At 40.1% G+C, this 21,488-nt stretch overlaps 1 protein-coding gene across 2 annotated transcripts in view; it reads left to right on the plus strand.

The window, feature by feature from the left end:
* The window catches only part of LOC127660198 (A disintegrin and metalloproteinase with thrombospondin motifs 2-like), a 257,731-nt gene extending 248,962 nt beyond the window's left edge, over positions 1 to 8,769 (plus strand). For both annotated transcript variants that reach the window (XM_052150320.1, XM_052150321.1), the window contains one exon: positions 505 to 8,769. In XM_052150320.1, coding sequence (XP_052006280.1) covers positions 505 to 1,559 — 1,055 coding nt within the window. In that variant the 3' untranslated portion in view covers positions 1,560 to 8,769. The remainder of the gene's footprint in view (positions 1 to 504) is intronic.
* The last annotated feature ends 12,719 nt before the right edge of the window (positions 8,770 to 21,488 follow it).

Below are 21,488 nucleotides of genomic sequence, written 5' to 3' on the forward strand. Positions count from 1 at the left end.
TTTTAATGTTTTCTGCCTCTCTGCTTCATCTAATGCTGCTTTTGAGTTTCTGCTTATTTCTTCAATGTTCAGAAATACACTTGTAAGAAGTGTGCAAACATCAAATGAGCTTAGAGAACCGGTTTCATCATCTTAGCTTCATATATCATCATTTAAGTGTTAGTTCACACACAAATTAAAATTCTGTCATCATTTACTCAACCCATGTTGTTCCAAATCTGTTTGACTTGCTTTCTTCCACAGAACACAATAGGAGATTTTAGGCAGAATATTAGCCTCAATCATCATTCAACATCATTGAATTGGAAAAATAAAGATCCAATAAGAGTATATAATGACTGAGACTGTAAGTCTCCAACATCAAAACATTATCTCATTCATACAGGTTTGAAACAATATAATGGGGAGTGAGTAATTACATAATTTTTGTGTGAACTATCTTCATATATTCAGCATGCATATGAACTTCAGCCAGTATTATCATGTCCCCCTCTTGTCTTGCAGGACAGCGTTGTCATGGTGACCGTTCTGCATTCTGTCGCATGGAGGTACTGCAGCTGTATTGTCACCTGCCGGCTTTCCAGCGCTTGTGCTGCAAGTCCTGCAGGCCTGGGAATTCTATGAAGACCACTGTGACCACAAATAACCACCTGTCCACATCAGAAATATCCACCAAAGGACAATCCACCTCCACCACCCATAGTCCTACACACACCACCAAAGCTTCTCATAAGCACCGGTGGACGTCCACAGTCGCCTTTGCAGCATATACACAAAGGAAAAGTGCCACTTCAGTGAGCAAACCTTGGTTATCTACAGCCTTGGCAGCATCAACGGGTACTCAAGGATACACTACAGCTCCCATTTACCAATACACTACAACTCCCACCCAGGCACACACTACAACAAATTTCCTGACAGAACAGAGCACACCCTTTGCCATTCCTACAACAAGGCCCAATGTCAAGTCTACAACTGTAATTTACATGACAAACAGCACCAAATTGCCTTTTAGCACTATTGTCCCAATCATTGTCAATGATGTGAATGACCTTACTCTCATTCCCAGTACCACTGTCCAGTCCGAAGAGTTTTATGCAAGCAGTAATGCACCACATGGGGATAATGGTGCAGCTTTGCAGTCAACAACAACAAATGGTGTCAATGAAAAAGAATCAGCCACCTCAGGCTGGTTGGATGCCAGCATCCCAATAACTATTGAAGTACTAACTCCCATGGCATCAGCTTCTACGTCCAGTACACACCAGCCAAATACAACAGTATCGAGCACAACAACGTCCTTGACCGCAGCATCACTGACAACAACGGCAGAGAAGACAAGCAGACAACCGAATAAAGTTGAAGAAACAAGCGAGAGCAATTCTATTGACATACCTTTCCAAATAATCCCGTTGGACAATGAGTTTCCTCAGAATAACATCATCCCCAGAAGAGGGCGCGTGTTTCTGAGTGAGAGAACACGAAATAAGCGCATCCAGGAGCTACTTGAGGAGAAGCGAAACTTTTTGAGACGGATAAAAAGAGCACAGGGGATTTGAACACTTTGTGGTTTCTCTTATGCAGATACTTCTAAGGCTGCCAAATGTAATATCTGACTTAATCTTGGTGCTTTGATTAGGTACTGAAAATGGGCTACAAACTTACGCTCTTTCCACACACTCTTTTAATAACACGGCAAACTGATCTTGGTGGAACCATGGCACTAGCAAATGTTTGCATAGTTGCTTTGAACATCGATGAAGTAACTTTAGGAGGTTCAGGGTTCCCATGGTCAAGGAAAACCTGAAAATATCAGGGGATTTGTAATTTTCAGGCATGGAAAATAAAAAAATAAAAAAATTATAGAATCACTAAAAGTTATATAAGATTGACATTTCTACCAAGCTGGTCTAATAGAACAACATATTTGCAAAATTATTTTTACGTGGCTTGCTAAATGTGTCTTGGCACTTTCCTGGTGAAATGAACACTTGAAGCATTACAACAAAAACACATTTTATTTCCTTTCACACAAATCACAAGACAAATGGTAAAATATCAGTTCTATTACAGGAACTTTTTCCCTGTTCCTCACATAATGCTCTTATGAAATCTAAAGACTTTAACTGTAATGCATGAATTTTCAAGAGATACATTTTAAATTGGTTTGGGATCTATGCCTTTTTCACACATCAATAATCTGAAGATTTTCCCGATGCTAATCGATATATATATATATATATTGGGATTCTTTCAGATACAGTAGGCATGCTCGTTGCGCTATAGTATTTGTCTCTTCAGACAAATTTCACAACACAACTTTGGTAAAGTGTGAGCAGCAGGGAAAATTAAAGGTGTTGCACATCAGACACATCTTGCGGATGACATGGAGACTAAAACCACCAACGCTCAGCGTCAACATTCTGAGGTGCCACAGTGTGCGACTTCATTAAATTAGACCTAATCATCATAAAAGGACAAAGATTATTTACTGTAGCCATCACTGGATGATCTATTGTAAACATGTATTTTCAGTTACAAATATGTTGTTTTGTGATTTGACGGCTTGAATGAAAGACCCATTCAATGCTACATACATAGAAATTGCATAATATACATCACCATTTCTAATCGTTAGTTTGCACAGTTTCTACAAAATCAGTGTGACATTTGTTCATTGTTGATGAAGTGCCAACACTTTCATAAATCTGGACTGTCATCACCTGCCCCACTTCAGCTCATCCTGTGTGTGTGTGTGTGTGTGTGTGTGTGTGCGTGTGTGCGCGCTTCAGTAAATGGTATATCGCCCTCTTGTGGTCTCCCAACACTATTACACCAGACTGATAAGCAGAGGCCAATTGAGTGAATTGGAAAGCATGAAAATGGGGCACACAAATTAAATTGTAATTTAAATGTTGGCTAATTTTAATATATCAATGCCTCAAAAATATATAGATAAAATAACATGCCAATCAATAATAAATATATCAATATTAGGGGTGGGGGAAAAAATCTTTCAGCGATGCATCGCGATTCATACTCAAACGATTCTGAATTCATTCTCAAAAGAATCAGAATCGATTCTGAGTTCAGTTTAAATCACGGCAGAGCAGTGGCATGCACCAAAGACAGATGTAGAAACATAGACACGATTTAATGCATACAATAATGTCAAGTGCACAAACACGACTGTTTGCTGACCAGTTGTATCAAACACATGACAATTTGTGTCTGAATGAAACTAAAATCCAGAAAGGTTTGATATCCATTTTAGCTTTTGTGACTGGGTCGTGCAATCTTCTACTCGCAGAGCAAACAGATGGAACAGTGCATAGGATGCTTGATACATTTCTGAAGCAACAACTGTGCTATTTAAACCGCATTACTATCACCTGTGTAGGTGAGGCGCTGACAGCTGAACTTTCATATAAACTGATATATCGCTCATCCTGGACCAGCAACTTCCAGTTTTGCTTAAAAATGTAAATGAATAGCATGGCATAGATTAATTTTAAATAATAATTAAATACTATTAAATTGTTTACAATGCTTAAACAAAAAAAAACAATTATAATATAATCAGTTGAAGTAATAGTATTCAGTGTGTTTTGATGGAGAACCAATATTTTTTCTTTCTTTTTTTCTCTTAAACTATAGAACCATTTTTAAATCTTGTGGATCTTCCATGTTTTGTTCACAGCTCATATTGAATGTAAAAGGCCAGTTTATGTAATGTTCTGATTTTTTTAAAACAGCTGTTAAATAAAAAGCTGAAAGGAAAAAAAATATATTTTGAAGAAACTAAAAAAAGAAAGAAATTAAAGGACAAGATGCATCATGATGCATGGAGAATCTTTTTATATTCAAATCATTACCCTTTGAATCATAATCGAATCAAATCTTGAGGCCAGTGGATATTTTATGACATCCCTAATTTTGACATTTGCATTACATGCACATGAGTCGGAAGTGTCGTAGAAGCAACACAAAATGTTGTGGTTGTTTCAGCAATTGCCATTTTTATCTCTCATTTACTTTTTATAACGCTATCTGTTAGGTTTAGGTTTAAGGTTCCAGTTAGGGATGTTGGTTTTGTTGATTTAAATCTCGATAGAGCAGGGGTACTCAATTAAAGTTCCAAGAGGTCCAGTCTCTACATTTCCTTCCCAGCAAAGGTCCGGATGGTATGTAGCTTACATGGTGTCAGTAGTTATATGGCTAGGAAATGATGTATCTTTTTTAATAATTTTTATAACTTGCCATGTTGACAGCAATAGTACTTTGTAAAAAATAATAAATCCTGATGACATTAGGGTTCCCAGAGACAACTAGTGGGGTCTGAGAGATCTTTTCTACCAAACAATTTAAATATTTCATCAAGAATTCATTAGTCGATGGCACCTAGATGTGAATATTAAAAGATAACATCAACAGTTTTCATCAAGACAGCAGTCCAGATTGTTGAAATATTTTTACATTCAGAATCTCTACCTATGGTGCATCCGGAAAGTATTCACAGCGCTTCCCTTTTTCCACATTTTGTTATGTTACAGTCTTATTCCAAAATTGATTAAATTCATTATTTTCCTCAAAATTCTACAAACAATACCCCATAATGACAATGTGAAAGAAGTTTGTTTGAAATCTTTGCAGAAAAAGTGAAGCGCTGTGAATACTTTCTGGCTGCATTTGTATATATGAGACATAGGAGACCTTTTGACAGATAAAATACTGTGGGTTCAGGGGTGTCCTCTGAGAGAAAATGTAAAAAATTTAAAGGTCTGAATGGACCATTTTTATATTTTCACAATTTTCACAAAATTAGAACAAAAATCTGTTTATTATGAAAGGCTCATAACATGCTGATTAATGAAGCTATATTTAAATGGAAAAAAAAGTTATAGTCTTAAGGCGGCAGGTTAGCTTGTCCTGACACAAACCTGGCTTAGCTGAACCGGCTGAATCACATATCAGACAGTTGAAGATAATTTCACTGTACTTAATTTTTGTTTTCTGCAGTGTTTAAGTGAAAGTTGCCTGTATCTGTAGCGGTATCTCCGCTACTGTTGTTAAAATAACCGCACATGCAAATCATGCGTACGGTAATTTAGGCTTTATGAGGTGCCTCATGTCTATAGTGAGGAGAGAGGCAACACGCGCTGAGCAGGAATAAAGTGAGTAGGAGCCACGTAATATTTTGCAAAAAGGTTGCAACAGTCACGTAATTGTCATGAGGTCAGGCTGATTTCTACAGTGAATCAAAAATTTTCTAATTATGCTTGACTCTAAAACATTAAATTGACTAGAAATTGTTCTTTGTGAAGGCAGTCTCCATAAAATGTTTAAAAAGTCTCATCAAGTAATCGCAATCATCTCAATAGGTGTGGGAACCCTGGAGGTTTCCCTAAAGGAATTTTCAATTTAAAGAGATTTATCATTTTAAAATCATAGAAAGAGAGTGTGGTGAATTATCATTTGCACAAATCTATGCTTCTCAATATGCTTTTGTCCAAATATGCTCAGTAAAAGAAACAGAAAATAGGCACATACTGATTTTCCCAAAATGACAATTAAGTAGGGTATTGTAGGTAAATTAGCATAGAAATATTGTAATGTTTTATTCAGTTGTCACCTGTCAGAAATGTGCATGTGGCCACTGCATGTTTCAGCTGCAAATATATTTTAATTTAAAAGACCTTGATATTTCTTCACAGGGTAGAAAATATGACACCTATAGGAGTGATGTAGCGGTTTGATTACACTACATTAATACAGAGGATACTGAAAATAATTGAGGGTCAGAGATTGAATCTGTAACCACTTCATTTAAATCCTCTTTCTCTGATATATGAAAAGAATGCCACTAAATTAGCCCAACTCTAGTGCAGAGATGAGAATCTGTGTCCATTTAGGCAGGCATTTATTACTCTGCATTCCTTTACTAGATTCTTACGCGCATCAATGTCTCCTATGTTCTGACTGTATCGATGGTGAAGAGATATTACAAGGTTACTCACTGACGAGTCATTTGACAATAAAAATCAGAGATGCATCATAAATGACTTTATTTCAGATTTGAATTGTGTGCTTGAGAATTATATTTTCTGTCACCAGTATGCACCCTTTTGTTGAAGCTTTTACCAAAACAGGTCAAGATGATTGACATTTTTATTGTTGAGATATTATGTTTTGAGAATAATTTTCACCCTCTACCCCATCCTAAAATATTCCACCATGTCCTATTGTGAAAAGCATAAAAAACAAAACAAAAACAAAAAACAGAAATAAATGTTGCAAAAAGATTTTCCACTGCCTATCATTTTCTCAAAAAGAAATATAGCTTTCAGTTTAATAATTGACATTTAACCCTACATGAAATATGTGAGTTAAGCATCAACCACTGTGTTATGGATAGTATATGTCAGATAACATGCTTAAACTCTTTTGAACAATTGCACAGAGGCTAATGTCTTACTGTATTTTACTATCACTGCAACACAGACATGATCTCACGTTACAGGAGTATTCTGGGTTCAATACATGTTAGCTCAATCAACAGTATTTGTGGAATAATATTGATTACCAAACCAAATTAATTTTGACTTGCTCCACCTTTTCTATAAACAAACCAAAATTCTGGGTTCCAGTGAGGCACTTACAATGGAAGTGAAGTAAATGGGGCCAATCTGAAAATGTTAAAATAATCACTGTTAACATGATTTTAGTGTGATAAAATGACTTACTAACCTTTTCTGTGTAAAGTTATAGCCAATTTTACAACTTCTTTGCCATGATGGTGAAATGTCAACAAACCCTAAATCTACTTTAACAATTATGATTTTTACTACTTTACAGCTCAAATAATACACAGAGGAATGAATGTAAGTGCTTTTATAAAATGATAAGCTTCAAATTTCTGCCATCAAACCCTCCACAAACTGCCCCCATTCATTTCCATTGCAAGTGCCTCACTGTAACATACATTTTTTCTTTTTAAATAAAAGTATGGATAAGTCGTGGTAATCAATATTATGCCACAAATGCCATCAATTAGGCTTAAATTGCATTGAACCCAGAATATTCCTCTAAAGAGCCTTCTCTTGTAAACATTTTCTTGTGATTAAACCTAAATTAGTTTTCAATTAGTTGTTAGTTGTTATAGTCTAAATTTGATTAAATTCCGATTTCAAGTTCTTTATATTTTTTTTTTTTATGTAAAAGCTCAAACTAGCATGTCATATAATGTATTGTTGCTCCCGCACATTTTGCTATCAAAGTTGTCAACTGTTGTTTAAATGTTAGATAATTGACAAAATTTCATAGCTGTTCAATTGTCAAGGAAATACAAAATAGATGTACATAAACTTTTCTTTCCTTGCATAAAAGTAAAACGATTCTTTAAGTCCTTAAGAAAGAACAGGGACAATAAGAATGGAGGAAATTTGAGAAGTACCTCTGATGAGCCTCCTCTTCTCACTTCCTCTTCTTCATTAGCTTTCATCCTCACAGCAGCAGTGAAAGTCTGGATGGTCCAGCTGACACAAACCTCCCAAAATGAGAGAAAAATCAGAAGATATATAAGAAATCTCTTTAATAGCTCAATTGATTCTCCTAGACAGCATTGAGATTAATTGGAGAGCATATGGAGAAAAAGTATCATGCTTCTCAAATGAGAAAAAGACCCCAGCAATCTCATGTGTCTTCATTAAAGTTCTCAATAAGTTCTTAAACTATTTTCAGGTATTCCAGAGAATCAGAGATTTTAATATGAACGTTTCTCATCAAATTCTTCAACACCAAATTGTCTGAGCTATGCTTTCCACATTCTTTTTATGGCTCTGTACTGTATAGTTGTCTCAGTGTCCATTTCTGAGACAAATGTGATACGTATTGAAACATTACTGAGAACTCCAATATAGTACTTGCATGTTGCCATCTTTGCTTCTTGGGTACTCAATTCTTCCCCCACCCCCAAATGTATTTTTAGCCAGTCACATATGTCATATGCCATGTGAAAGATCACTCTATATTAGAATTCCTTGCTGAAGAAAAGGAAAAACAAGTCTATTCCATACTGATAAGACTCCTACAAGAATAAGCTGAGGAAAATTTTACTATAATGTTGTTGATGATGATCTGTGATGTAGGGTACTATGAGATACATTATACCACAGCATAAGACCAGATAAAATATAGGTGCGGCAGTTTTCACGAAAAATTGTTCAGAAAACAAGAAATAGTGGGAAATGTACAGTACAATGCACATACAGTGCATACTATTTCCCAGATTGTAACCAAGATGAAGATACATTTCTGCTTTTGGATATCTAGTTTACTTGCTAAATAATACTGTGTGCTTCAAACCCTGAATGTCTTTTAAAGGTTTACTGTTAGTGCCCTGGCAAACATTGGAAAATCTAGTGATAATTTCATCCTAAAAAGTGATTGTATTAACCCAGTACCTTGTAAATGCAATTTTGTTTCCTGACAGACTAATACAAAATATTAAAAAAAAATCCTGTGTTGCAATTGGACATTGCATCAAATCAGCCAACCATATTAGTGCTTACTAACTTGTGAAAGCCTTTTCCAGTTTTGTATGTAATATGCAAAAATATGTAATATACATTTTGTTTGCCATCTGACGTCAATAGTCCAGCAGATGGAATTTTACAGCAAATATCCACCTTCTGTCCATGTTCTGTATTATACCAGCAGTTTTTACAAAAAAGCAAGATCATTGCTCAAGTGTCCTGTCAAAATGTAAATAATACTTTTAGAACTGAATGGAAAAATAAAATTTAGTCAAAACAGTTTGGTCAAATGCTGGTTTATACAAATGATCTCTCCGTTTTTAATATATTCAGGCATTTCAATTCACAAGCTGTTGAATTTTTAACAGTGTAGTCATTTTTTTTTTACACAGACCCTCATTCTGACATGAAATTTCAAGCTGCAGAGTGACTTTCAAGCAGTAATGAAATTAGGAGTGACATTTAGCAAGACTTTATGAATATATTCTATCATACCTTGCATTGTATGGAAAGCAAGGAACTTCATGAAAGTTATGTGAAAGTTGAATGAAGCAAGAACGTGAGGAGCAATTTAATAACCACAAGTAGTAAGTTCAACATTATATCTCAAGGAAAATTAATATTTTTGCCCTTGAAAATGTTTTCCTTTTTTAACATCATGGAAGCACTCGCCTAAAAGATTGGTAGGGAATGATAAGTGAAATAAGGGAAAGAAGAAGAAGTGGGGGGGTCAGGGAAGGGAAAGGAAAGAGGAAGAAGTGGGGAGGGTCAGGGAAGGGAAAGAGGAAGAAGCAGTGAAGGGAAAGAAAAAGAAGCATGGAATGGGAAGAGGAAGAAGCAGGACAGACAAAGATGAAGAAGCAGGAAGGAGAAATGGAAGGGGAAGAGGAATGTGGATGTGGAAGGTAAGTGAAAGAATAGGATGCAGGGAAGGGGAAGAGGAAGAAGGAGGGAAGATAATTGAAAGAGGAAGGAACAAGAAGCAGCATGGCGGGGAGGAGGAAGAAGCAGGGACGGGTAAGAGAAGAAGCACGGTAGAAGAAGGGGAATAAGAAGGTAGGGAAGGGAAAGGAAAGAGGAAGAAGTGGGGGGTCAGGGAAGGGAAAGAGGAAGAAGCAGTGAAGGGGAAGAAAAAGAAGCATGGAATGGGAAGAGGAAGAAGCAGGACAGACAAAGATGAAGAAGCAGGAAGGAGAAATGGAAGGGGAAGAGGAATGTGGATGTGGAAGGTAAGAGAAAGAAGAGGATGCAGGGAAGGGGAAGAGGAAGAAGGAGGGAAGATAATTGAAAGAGGAAGGATGGGAAGGAACAAGAAGCAGCATGGCGGGAGGAGGAAGAAGCTGTTACGGTTAAGAGAAGAAGCACGGTAGAAGAAGGGGAATAAGAAGGTAGGGAAGGGAAAGGAAAGAGGAAGAAGTGGGGGGGTCAGGGAAGGGAAAGAGGAAGAAGCAGTGAAGGGGAAGAAAAAGAAGCATGGAATGGGAAGAGGAAGAAGCAGGGCAGACAAAGATGAAGAAGCAGGAAGGAGAAATGGAAGGGGAAGAGGAATGTGGATGTGGAAGGTAAGTGAAAGAAGAGGATGCAGGGAAGAGGAAGAGGAAGAAGAAGGGAAGATAATTGAAAGAGGAAGGATGGGAAGGAACAAGAAGCAGCATGGAGGGGAGGAGGAAGAAGCAGGGACGGGTAAGAGAAGAAGCAGGGTAGAGGAAGGGGAATAAGAAGGAAGGGAAAGGAAAGCGTAAGAAGCAGGGAAGAGGAAGATGATGATGCAGGATGGGAAGGCAAAGAAGCAGGGTAGAGGAAGGGGATGAGGAAGAAGGAGGGAGGGAAGCGAACGAGGAAGAAGCAGGGGAGAGAAAGGCAAGGGGAAGAAGATGATGCAGGGAAGGGGAAGAGGAAGATGGAGGGAAGATAATTGAAAGAGGAAGGATGGGAATGGAAAGGAAGAAGCAGGGAATAAGAAGGTAATTGGAATAAGATGCAGGGAAGGTGGAAGAGGAATAAGCAGGGTGGAGGAAGAGAAGGGGAAGAGGAAGAAGGTAGGGAAAGAACAAGAAGCAGGGAAGAGAATTGAATGAGGAAGGACAGGGAAAGAAGCAGCAGGGAATAAGAAGGTAAGTGGAAAAAGAAGATGCAGGGAAGGGAAAGAGGAAGAAGGAGGGTAGAGGAAGAGAAGGGGAAGAGGAAGAAGGAAGGGAAAGATGAAGAAGCAGGGAAGAGAATTGAAGAGGAATGAAGGGAAGGGAAAGAGGAAGAAGCATGGAATAATTAGGTAAGTGGAAGGGGAAGAGGAAGGAGGAGGAAGGGAGGGAAAGAGGAAGAAGCAGGGAAGCGAATTGAAAGAGGAAGGAAGGGAAGGGAAAAAGGAAGAAGCACAGAATAAGAAGGTAAGTGGAAGAAGATGCAGGGAAGAGGAAGAAGCAGGGGTAGAGGGAGGAAGTGAATGGAAAGAAGACAAAGCAGGGAAGAGGGAGTTAAGGTGAAGAAGATGATGGATGGAAGGGGAAGCAGCAGCGAAGGGGAAGAGGAAGGGAAGGGGAAGGGCTAAACATTGACTAATGAACAATATCTAACATATGTCAAATTCTTGGCCCAGTTTGCAAATGAGATTTTTCTGAATGCTTAAAATTATATATCATGTACTTTTCCTAAACGAGTCAAGAATAAGATGTTAAGGCCTTTTTTTGAAATTAAAAATACAATACAAGATTCTGTAGGCTAAAATGAAAACAAGAGAATTAACTAGATGTCACACTTGGACGCGTACATCCATGGCTGTTTTCAGGCATTGAATTGATAATTACAGGATGCTCTCACTGGCCAGAGGCCAAAAGGACCGGAACTGTTTTGTGACTGATTGTGTTTGTTCAGAAATCCAGACAGTCATCTATATGGCAAACACCTTGTGTGTGTGTGTGTGTGTGTGTGTGTGTGTGTGTGTGTGTGTGTGTGTGTGTGTGTGTGTGTGTATGAGTGAGTGAATGTATGAGTGTATGAGTGAAATAAAAGTGGGCTGATCCAGTTGCAGATTGTATTTACATTGCTGAGTCTGAATATACGAGGACAATCCATGTAATATATATATATATATTTTTTATCTTCATTCACTGCTGATTTCCTCATTCCTCCATGGGCACAGGGCATGAAATTCAGAGAGAGACTAGAATATGACTGTATTCAACCACATTCCTTTTTAAGGAGGCCTATGCTGCCACTGCCTTTACATGCAATCTGTCATGTTCTTTATGTGGCCGGAAACAGGTGAAGTTTTTTAGATGATGATTATTAGTAATACATCTTAAGCTGACCTTTAGTCCAAGAACCACAAAGGCACCACTGAAATGAACACATGGAGATGATTAATGTGCTATTACACCTAAATAAAAGATGTTTACTGTAGCTATAAATCCTTTTAATTACTACATTTTGGCTGCACACAATGCATTTAAATGTAACATGAACTTCAAACGTCTAAAATGATCACTGTTAAAACACCTTGAAAATATAATTGTGGGTGCAAATGGTCTGTACCACACTAGCAAGATCCCAATCATGGCATCTTCTAATCTTCAACAAATGTTCTAGAGGCTTTTCTTAAGGAAAATGTTCAGGGGGTCAAGAACAACTCATTCACTTCCTCCTCTTGAAAATAATGAGTTGTGTGCAGTCTTCCTGAGAAATGGTGTGGAGAGAACGCCTAAGGGCTTTCTGGCTAAAGTCTCAGAAAGAGGAGAGACAAAAACTTGAGTAAATTGGTTATGACTGTAGTTCTGGGCTGACACCTGCATTTAGAGACATACACCACATACCTTGCGTAACACATAAATATCGCCATGCTCAAAACAGAATAATCACATCAAGCTGAATGAAGCATGTCTATATGTACTGGCCATCTGCAAAAATAGCAAGTTTAGGCTATTATCTGTATAATTAACAGTATAGTTTCTTAAGACTAATTTATATGTAGCACTTTAAAATGAGGTTTTATTTGTTAACATAATTTAAGGCATTAAGATACATGAACAAATTTGATGTTAATCTATAAAAACATTGTTAGTTAACACTAGTTTATATTGTATTAACTAATATTAACATGTATATCTTTTCCAGTAAAAATGTATTACTATATGTATAGTATAGTTGTCACGAACCCCGCTCCCTCGCTCCGCCCCCTCGAGCTTCCACGCTCGTTCACGCTCCCTCGAGCTCGCCGACAGCTCTTTTTTGCTCGCTCGAGCCCTCACGCCCACTTTGCTCCTACTCGCTCACATGCTCGTAGGCAATCTCCCTTCCTCGAGTTTCTCACGCGTTTCCAATCCCCCAGAACATTATCACCTGCACTCGCGTCATCTGCACTCCTGCACATTAGTTTCACCTGCACTCGTCTCATCACCTGTCATGGTTTACACCTGCACTCGCCCCTATATATATATCACTACCCTTTCGTCTCACGGTTGTTGGTTATTGTATTTAGTTTCCCGTGTCTTTGCCCCCCGCTAGTCTCGTCTAGTTTTGACCTCCTCTCCTTCACCTCTTAGCTTGCCAGCTCCCCTTGTTCCCCTGTCTTTTGCTCCCACTTGTTATTCTTATTCTGATTACCCCGGCTTTGACCCCCTACGCTCTCGTTGACCACTCTCTCCTGGATTTGCCCCTTTACCCTATCTTGATTCCCCGGCTTCGATTTAACGCTCACCCTGACCATTCTTCACTGGATTTGCCCTGTTTTTGTACTGTTGCCTGCTTTGTTGGAATAAAGCAGTTTTCTCCGACATTGTGACTGTCTCGTCTTGTGTTTGTGTGTGCGGGTTACAATAGTACAGGGGTTTTCAAATTGGGTGAAAATGAGCCTCCCCCTAGAGAACTTGAACACAATGCTCCCCAACACCTCCACAACCACTAATTAGGCTATTATTATTGGTACTACTAGGCTACTACTATTAGTAGTAGTAGTAATACTATTATTAGTATTGCTTTAGGTTATGTTCCACTCAAAATTTATTTCATCAATATACATAATTTTTTTATTAAGATAAACTTTTTTTTTATTAGGCTATGAACATTACGATTTAAATTATGTTTCATTTTGAAATAGGTTATATTTTTTCAAAACATTTCAAACACTGTCATTCTTTTTAAAATATATTGTGAAAATATACTATGCAACACATTTTTACCACATTCAAGCAATTGGAAAACTGTTAAAATTAGCCTTCTGAACAGAATCCTCCACAGTCATAAAAACGAATCGAAGTATTCTCAACAGCCCTATAACCTAAGAGCCAACAAAATCAGATGTAGAATGAAATCAGCACCATGTACAGCTCTATATTCTGATCACTGCACAGATAACACTCGACGGTCAAACAACTAAACTGGAAACATGTTCATTAACAGCCACAGACTACTAATGTTATCTCAACTGAATAAGATCCATTTTGAGATTTTAGGCTACTTAAGCCAATTAAATTTGAAAACATCAACATCAGTCATCAAACAACATCAGCAAGATGGACTGTTTTGTCACAGTATCAAATGCGTAATAATTACTTACATATAGGCCTACGTTAAGCAAAAAGTATTCAGTATTTTTTCTTTTCTTTTCATTGCTAAACTTTTAAAAAAAAAAGTAATGGTAAATGTAGAATACTTTTTTTTTTTTTAACTCTAGTGATTCCAGTTACATTAGTTTTAGAGAAAAGTTGATTTAATTGACATAAAGTGCTGATATCATATGACATAGGACACTTTCTCTCGTGGAATAAAATAATCATGGTTGACTGTGAATGGTGCATTTTTTAAATTACATTGATTACTGCAAACCTTTATTTTTGAATGTTGCTGCATCAGTGCATATATCAGCATAATGTCTATTAACACAGACAAAATTATTTACTAATTTCTCAGTGTGTTAAAACTTAAAAAACAAACAAAAACACTAAATTATTGTCCACAATTTACAATGGAAGTAGACAAAGTCAGGGATTTGGATCAAAATTAGGGTGAATAAATGAGAGAATATTGAATCCCTTTAACTTGTTTTTATCCCTGAAAATTCCTGTAGATTTACCTGTTTAAGCTGTCTTAAAAGATGCATTTACCAAGAGCTGGTAGTTTGTGAGTTGAGTTGTGTTTACAGTGGTATAAATAGAAAACAGAATAGGAATATAGAAACATTAATCTTAAACATTAAGTTTTTTGAGATTTTTGAAGAAAGAGGAGGCAGCAGTTGAGGTTCTGATGTTGAAGGAAACACTTTATCTAGAATAAACAGATGATCTTGAAAGAATCAGTCCAGAAGGCTTGGCTATCATCTGATCCTGAAAGGACTGACAGTTTTACACTCTCTTCAAATACAACTACTGCATTCCTCAAAGAACCTCCAATCCATCATTTCAACACAGGTGCCTCTGACAATCCCCATATCCATGTTTATCAGACCAGGCTATGTTTTTCCAGTCTTTAACTGTCCAGTTTTTTTGTGAGCCTTTGCCCACTGCAGCCTCAGCTTTCTGTTCTTGGCTGACAGAACTGGAACCCAACGAGCTATTCTGCTGTTTTAGTCCATCCGCCTCAAAGATCAATGAGTTGTGCATTCTGAGATGCTATTCTGCTCACTACAATTGTGCAGAGTGGTTATCTGAGTTACCGTAGCCTTTCTGTCAGCTCGAACAAGTCTGGCCATTCTCCATTGACCTCTCTCATCAACAAGGTTTTTCCACAGAACTGCCACTCACTGGATGCTTTTTGTGTTTGGCACCTTTAATAAGTAAACTAGAGAATGTTGTGCATGAAAATCCCATGAGATCAACAGTACAGAAATACTCAAACCAGCCAAACTATCTAGCACCAACAATCATGCCATGGTCAAAATCACTGAGATCAATGATGGTTTATGTGAACATTAACTGATGCTTCTGACCCGTATCTGCATGGTTTTATGCACTGCAATGCTGCCACATGACTGGCTGATTAGATAATGAATGCATGAATAAGTAGATGTACAGGTGTACCTATAAAGTGGTGTAGTATTATAAATGCAGAAGAATTGAAATGATATGATTTGACTCTAGGATTTTCAAACTTTGCAATCCTGGAATTCTTCACCATCATAAATCAAACAGCCCAGGCATCCTCATTGGTCAGAAAGGCCCCTCTGCACATCCTCCTGAACTTCCACACAGAGTTCACACAAGCAGATTTCTCTTTTTATAAAGGTTTCCAAAAGACCATCAGATTTGCACGACTCATATACTAAGACATTTCATCTTAATCCAGGAACATTATAAACAGTCACGGTACTTTACCGATTTAGCATTCTAAAATATACAGAATGCATTTAAATCCACAATTTATACAAGACGTAGTCTTGCTAGGTAATCCTGACAATTGTTTTGAACTGTGGTAACTTGTATAACTGACAAATTAATGATTATAGCCTGATGTACCTCTTTAAAATGTTTGTATAGTTTCATAAATTTTGTATATGCCATGGATTAACCAGTATTATTTTGTAACCAGGGATTTTCATGTTTTGTTACCTACACGTATAATATCCATGAAAAAATGTAATGTTCAGTATGTAAGTGTTCGCTGGCACATGCAGAGAAAGCTGATGACAATGAATATCATGTCTCTTGTACCATTCTCAAGATATAAAAGTTAATGATTAAATATGCACTATTTTTGAGTGGGAGATTTGTAAGACTTTGTTCCAAAGGACCATAAAATCAACTGTCGGAAAGGTCAGCCCAGTTGACCATGTGACTCTGAAAATTCACTTCAGATTGGTGCCGGATAACTTTTGGGATGTGGCCAATTTCAGTTCAAATGTTTCCAAACAGGAAGAACACACTTTCTTCAGGCTCTTCTCTCTTCCTGTCTTCTGCCTGCATGTGCTTCGTCTGGTCGTTCTGCTGATGACCAGGTCCATGCCATGTGAGACCCAAGGAAGACTCGACTTCCCGAGAAAGCTCATCACTCTCTACGGTTCACACACCCATGAGAAGGCCTCGCTTCAAAGCCAAAATACAGACTATGTCTTCGATCTTACAGGGGTCCTAAACATCGACGGAACGAACTTTCGACCAAGCGCCAAGTACCAAGCAACACAAAGAACGCAAGGAAACACCACAAAGAATGCAAGTATATCTCTAATATTGTGCTCAAAGTGCAGGTGTATTAATTAAATAATTTGGGTAATCTGATAGCAAATCGATGTAGACTCAAAGAACGATAAATGGTTCTTTAAGGTATTGTCAACAGTTAATTTTCACTGTACTGATCATTTATTTCACATTCTGTTACTCTTTTCACCAACCTGTCTTATGTACAATATATATGTGTTAGATTTATGTTTAGAATAGTAATAAAGTTTGTCTGTTTTAAAAGACGACGTGACTGTGTTATATTTTGATAAATAATCTCATCCCTGTTTCTAAAGATTTCGCTTCAAACCTGTACCTAAATACATGTGATATTATTTTCAGTAAGCCATGAGAATAATATCACTCCAATAAGTGAATTAATCATAATTCGGCTATTAAAGCTAATTCCTTACAGTAGAAATTGTGAGTGGAAATGTTGTATTACAATTTTAATAGTGGAGAATCTATTAAGACAAATAATCTAGCTATTTGTCATTTATCTAACTTATAATGGGTGTCGAACGCGACTAATTCCATTATACATCTCATTACCTAATAATGTACAATAAGGACAGTTTAATTTAGTTCATAGCTCACATATTTCGATTTAGAACCCACTTCTAAATTTAGCATACGTATATCCTTACATATAATGGTGTGAGAATGAGGGCAATTTAAGGTTCCCTCCTAAATGTCGCATACCAAATATCCTACAGTGGTCAGTAAGTGTATATACCAAGAATGTTGTTCCTCGTGATATATTGAGGTCACAGGGCAATACCCATGTTGTATGAAGTTGTTATGAAGTTGTCAAGTAATGTATTCATACAACTCACCTGCACACCTATAAAACTTATTAACGTCCGAGAACTGTAGTATTGATCAAATTCACATACTCTGAAAGTAAATGATTTCAGTCTTTTTGGTGTCAAAAATAACCAGGCCTGGGTTCTGTGGACGAACTGACCAAACACAACATCTTTTGACTGTGAGCCCCAGCCCCACGCGGCTTGCACCAAGGAGGGGAGCGCATCGCCACTATCACTGGGACCTTCCCCTGTCTTCACCACACTTCCTTCACGTAGACCTTTCCATCGCGAAGGCCCCAGATTCACCATTGTTTTGCATATTTTAAGTAAATGCCTCTGAGGCTTGATGCTAAACCCATTATATCCATCGCTTTCTCACCCTGCCATACAGTGTTGTCAGTGTCACTTTTTATTTGAAATGTTGTTTTATCGTAATCTTGGCCAACCGTTTTGGAGCTTTCGTTTTTTCTCCATTCAAGTCGATAGGAGCTGCACTTTTATGATTCTTGTTTACATAGAAAAATAGCTTTCCAAACTGCCCAAGTACATTCCAAAGACGGCCAGCAAGTGGACTGACTTACCATGAAAAAGAGACTTTGTTGAAAGGATCAGGAAATACGTTTGGATTGTTCTAATTACTTTGTTTTTGTTTACATTCATGAAATGGTCTATAGACCCCCAGTTTTTGGATACTTAAGCAACATTAAAAAATGTATGAATGACTTTGCTGAATATAACACATATAAAACTAAATAGCATTTATTTTAAACAAAGCAAAACATCATTAAAAGAAGTTTGAAAACATTTTTTTTTCAAGATTTGGACACTTACTGTGGCTGCTATGATTATAATAGTATATGAATTCATTTAACCACTAAAATTACCATGGAATTAACTGGTTAAAAGTAATTGCAACATGAAGTGCATTGTGAGAAAAACTGTGGCATCATAACGCAAAGAAATTCATACCTTGTAACTGTGGCTAAAGTGGCCAAATGTGTCCAAATACTGCACTTTTTGTTGACATTGTATGTTTAAGTGCACAAATATATCCAGGACATTTGGCTTCACTTTCGTCTGTCCTATTCATTCTTAATACCCAATTCTGTCTAAGAGGTTGTGTTAGGGATGATTTTATTAGATTTGGTCCATCCACTAACATCTGCACTCTTAGTTCAAATGGGTTATTTAGTCTTATCACGGAGCTGTCATGTGCACTGATGAAATTTCAAAATAAGTAGATGCAAAAACACCCAAGCTGCTCCAACAACACCATGCAACAACACATTATAATATATTTGATATTTTGCAAAGGCATTAGTCATTTGCTCTAGATAATGGTTGAAAGTGTCTCTTGAATTTTTACAAATTTACTACTATGCAAATGTGTAACGAATGAGGACGGAGTCAGACAAGGGGTGAGGATCCAAACGCGGGGTTTATTTGACATAAACTGAAATGAACAGGTAAGAACAAACAAAACTACCAAGATGGGCAAAATGAAAACAAACACGAAAAACTGGAAACTGAAAACACAATGAAACTGATATAACACAAGGGAACAAAACACAAAACCAAACCAGGAACTCGGGTGATGAATACGGAGAGCAGGCTGGACGACATACAGGATACAAACATTACCAAACAACGACCGACAGAGAGTAAACAAAGAACCAAGGTTTAAATACACAGACAAAGTGGAGACTGAACGAGACACAGGTGAAAACAATGATGAGTGCAGGCAGTGGGGGAGGCCGGGAATTGTGGGAAATGTAGTTTAACACACGGACAGTGAGACTCAGGGCGGACAACAGGGAAAACGTGACATGGAGCGGGATCGGTGACGGGTGAAAAGGAAAACACGGAGCGGACAACAAGGAAACGTGAAATCAACGTGATAGTGAAACAGAGAACAGAGGGCAGACAACACAGGAACGTAACATAACCCCCCCTAAAAGGACCGGATTCCAGATGGTCCTAAAGCCAAAAGAAAACCTACACAGAAGAACAAAAACAAAAGATCCGGGGAGTGAGGGGGTAGACCCGGGGGAACACAGACAGAGAAAGGGGAGCACAAGGGGCACAGAGAGAGACCAAGAAAGCACAAGGGACACGGAGACAGACCACGGGGGCACAAGGGGCAATTAGGCAGTCCACGGGGGCACAAAGGGAAATGAGACAGGCCACGGGGGCACAAGGGGCAATTAGGCAGTCCATGGGGACACAAAGGGACAGGTTTGGGTGGTCTGGGAGGTGGCCATCGGACAGGGACAGGTCCAGGAGGCCTAGGAGGTGGCCACAAGACAGGAACAGGGCTGGGGGGCCTGGGAGGTGGCCATCGGACAGGGACAGGTCCAGGAGGCCTGGGAGGCGGCCTCAGAACAGGGGCAGGTCTAGGAGGTCTGGGAGATGGTCGCAGAACAAGGGCCGGCACAGGGGTCCTGGGGAGTGGCTCCGGGACAGGGACAGGTTTAGGTGACCTAGGGGGTGGCCACAGGGCTAGGGCTGGTTCAGGGGGCCTGGGAGGAAGAGTGGCCCCTAGGGGAGCTGCAAGGGGCTCTGGAGGCGGAACCGATGGAGGTGGCGCTGTAGGAGGCTCTGGAGGCGGAGGCCTGGAAGGCTCTGGAGGCAGAACCGATAAAGGTGGTGCCTTAGGAGGCTTTAAAGGCGGAGGCCTGGAAGGCTCAAGTGACCTGAGAGGCGGAGGCCTGGAAGGCTCTGGAGGTGGAGCCGAGGGAGGCTCAGGAGGTGGAGCTGAGGAAGGTGGCGCCATAGGAGGCTTTAGAGGCGGAGGGCTGGAAGACTCTGGAGGTGGAGCCGAGGAAGGCCTAGGAGGCGGAGGCCTGGAAGGCTCTGGAGGTGGAGCCAAGGGAGGTGGTGCCGTAGGAGGTTTCAGAGGTGTGGCCCTAGAAGGCTCTGGAGTCTCTGGGAGCAGAGCCATAGGAGGCTCGGGAGACGGAGCCGTAGGAGGCCCAGGAGTTTCTGGGAGAAGAGCCGTAGAAGGCTCGGGGCGAAGAGCCGCAGGACGCTCCAGAGGCGGAGCCCCAGAAGGCTCTGGAGTCTCTGGGAGCAGAGCCGCAGGAGGGTCGGGAGGTGGAGCCGTAGGAGGCTCGGGGAGAAGGGCCGTGGAAGGCTCGAAAGGCTTGAGAGGCGGAGCCCTGGAAGGCCCGAGAGGCTTGAGAGGCGGAGCCCTGGAAGGCCCGAGAGGCTTGTGGGGTGGAGCCCTGGAAGGCTCGAGAGGCGGAGCCCTAGAAGGCTCGAGTGACTTGAGGGGCGGAGCCCTGGGAGGCTCGAGAGGCTTGAGAGGCAGAGCCCTGGAAGGCTCGAGTGACTTGAGGGGCGGAGCCCTGGGTGGCCCGAGAGGCTTGAGAGGAGGAGCTCTGGAAAGCTCGAGAGGAGGAGCTCTGGAAAGCTCGAGAGGAGGAGCTCTGGAAAGCTCGGGAAGCTTGAGAGGCGGAGCCCTGGAAGGCTTGGGGGCGGAGCCCTGGAAGGCTTGAGGGGCGGAGCCCTGGGAGGCTCGAGAGACTGGAGAGGCGGAGCCCTGGAAGGCTCGGGAGGCGGAGCCCTGGAAAGCTCGTGAGGCGGAGCCCTGGAAAGCTCGTGAGGCGGAGCCCTGGAAAGCTCGGGAGGCTCGGAAGGCGGGGCTCTGGAAAGCCCGGAAGGCAGCGCTCTGGAAAGCTCGGAAGGAGGAGCCCTAGAAGACTCGAGAGACTTGAGAGACTTGGGAGGCGGAGCCCTGGAAGAATCGGGAGGAGGAGCCCTGGAAGGCTCGAGAGGCGCTGGCTCTAGGACGGGCACGGCCACTGGCGCTGGCTCTTGGACGGTCACGGCCACTGGCGCAGGCTCTTGGACGGTCACGGCCACTGGCGCAGGCTCTAGGACGGTCACGGCCACTGGCGCTGGCTCTTGGACGGGCACGGCCACTGGCGCTGGCTCAGGGACGGTCGAGGCTACAGGCGCTGGCTCAGGGACGGTCGAGGCTACAGGCGCTGGCTCAGGGA

Source organism: Xyrauchen texanus, chromosome 19, assembly GCF_025860055.1.
Source record: "Xyrauchen texanus isolate HMW12.3.18 chromosome 19, RBS_HiC_50CHRs, whole genome shotgun sequence".
In the NCBI taxonomy this organism is placed as follows: domain Eukaryota; kingdom Metazoa; phylum Chordata; class Actinopteri; order Cypriniformes; family Catostomidae; genus Xyrauchen; species Xyrauchen texanus.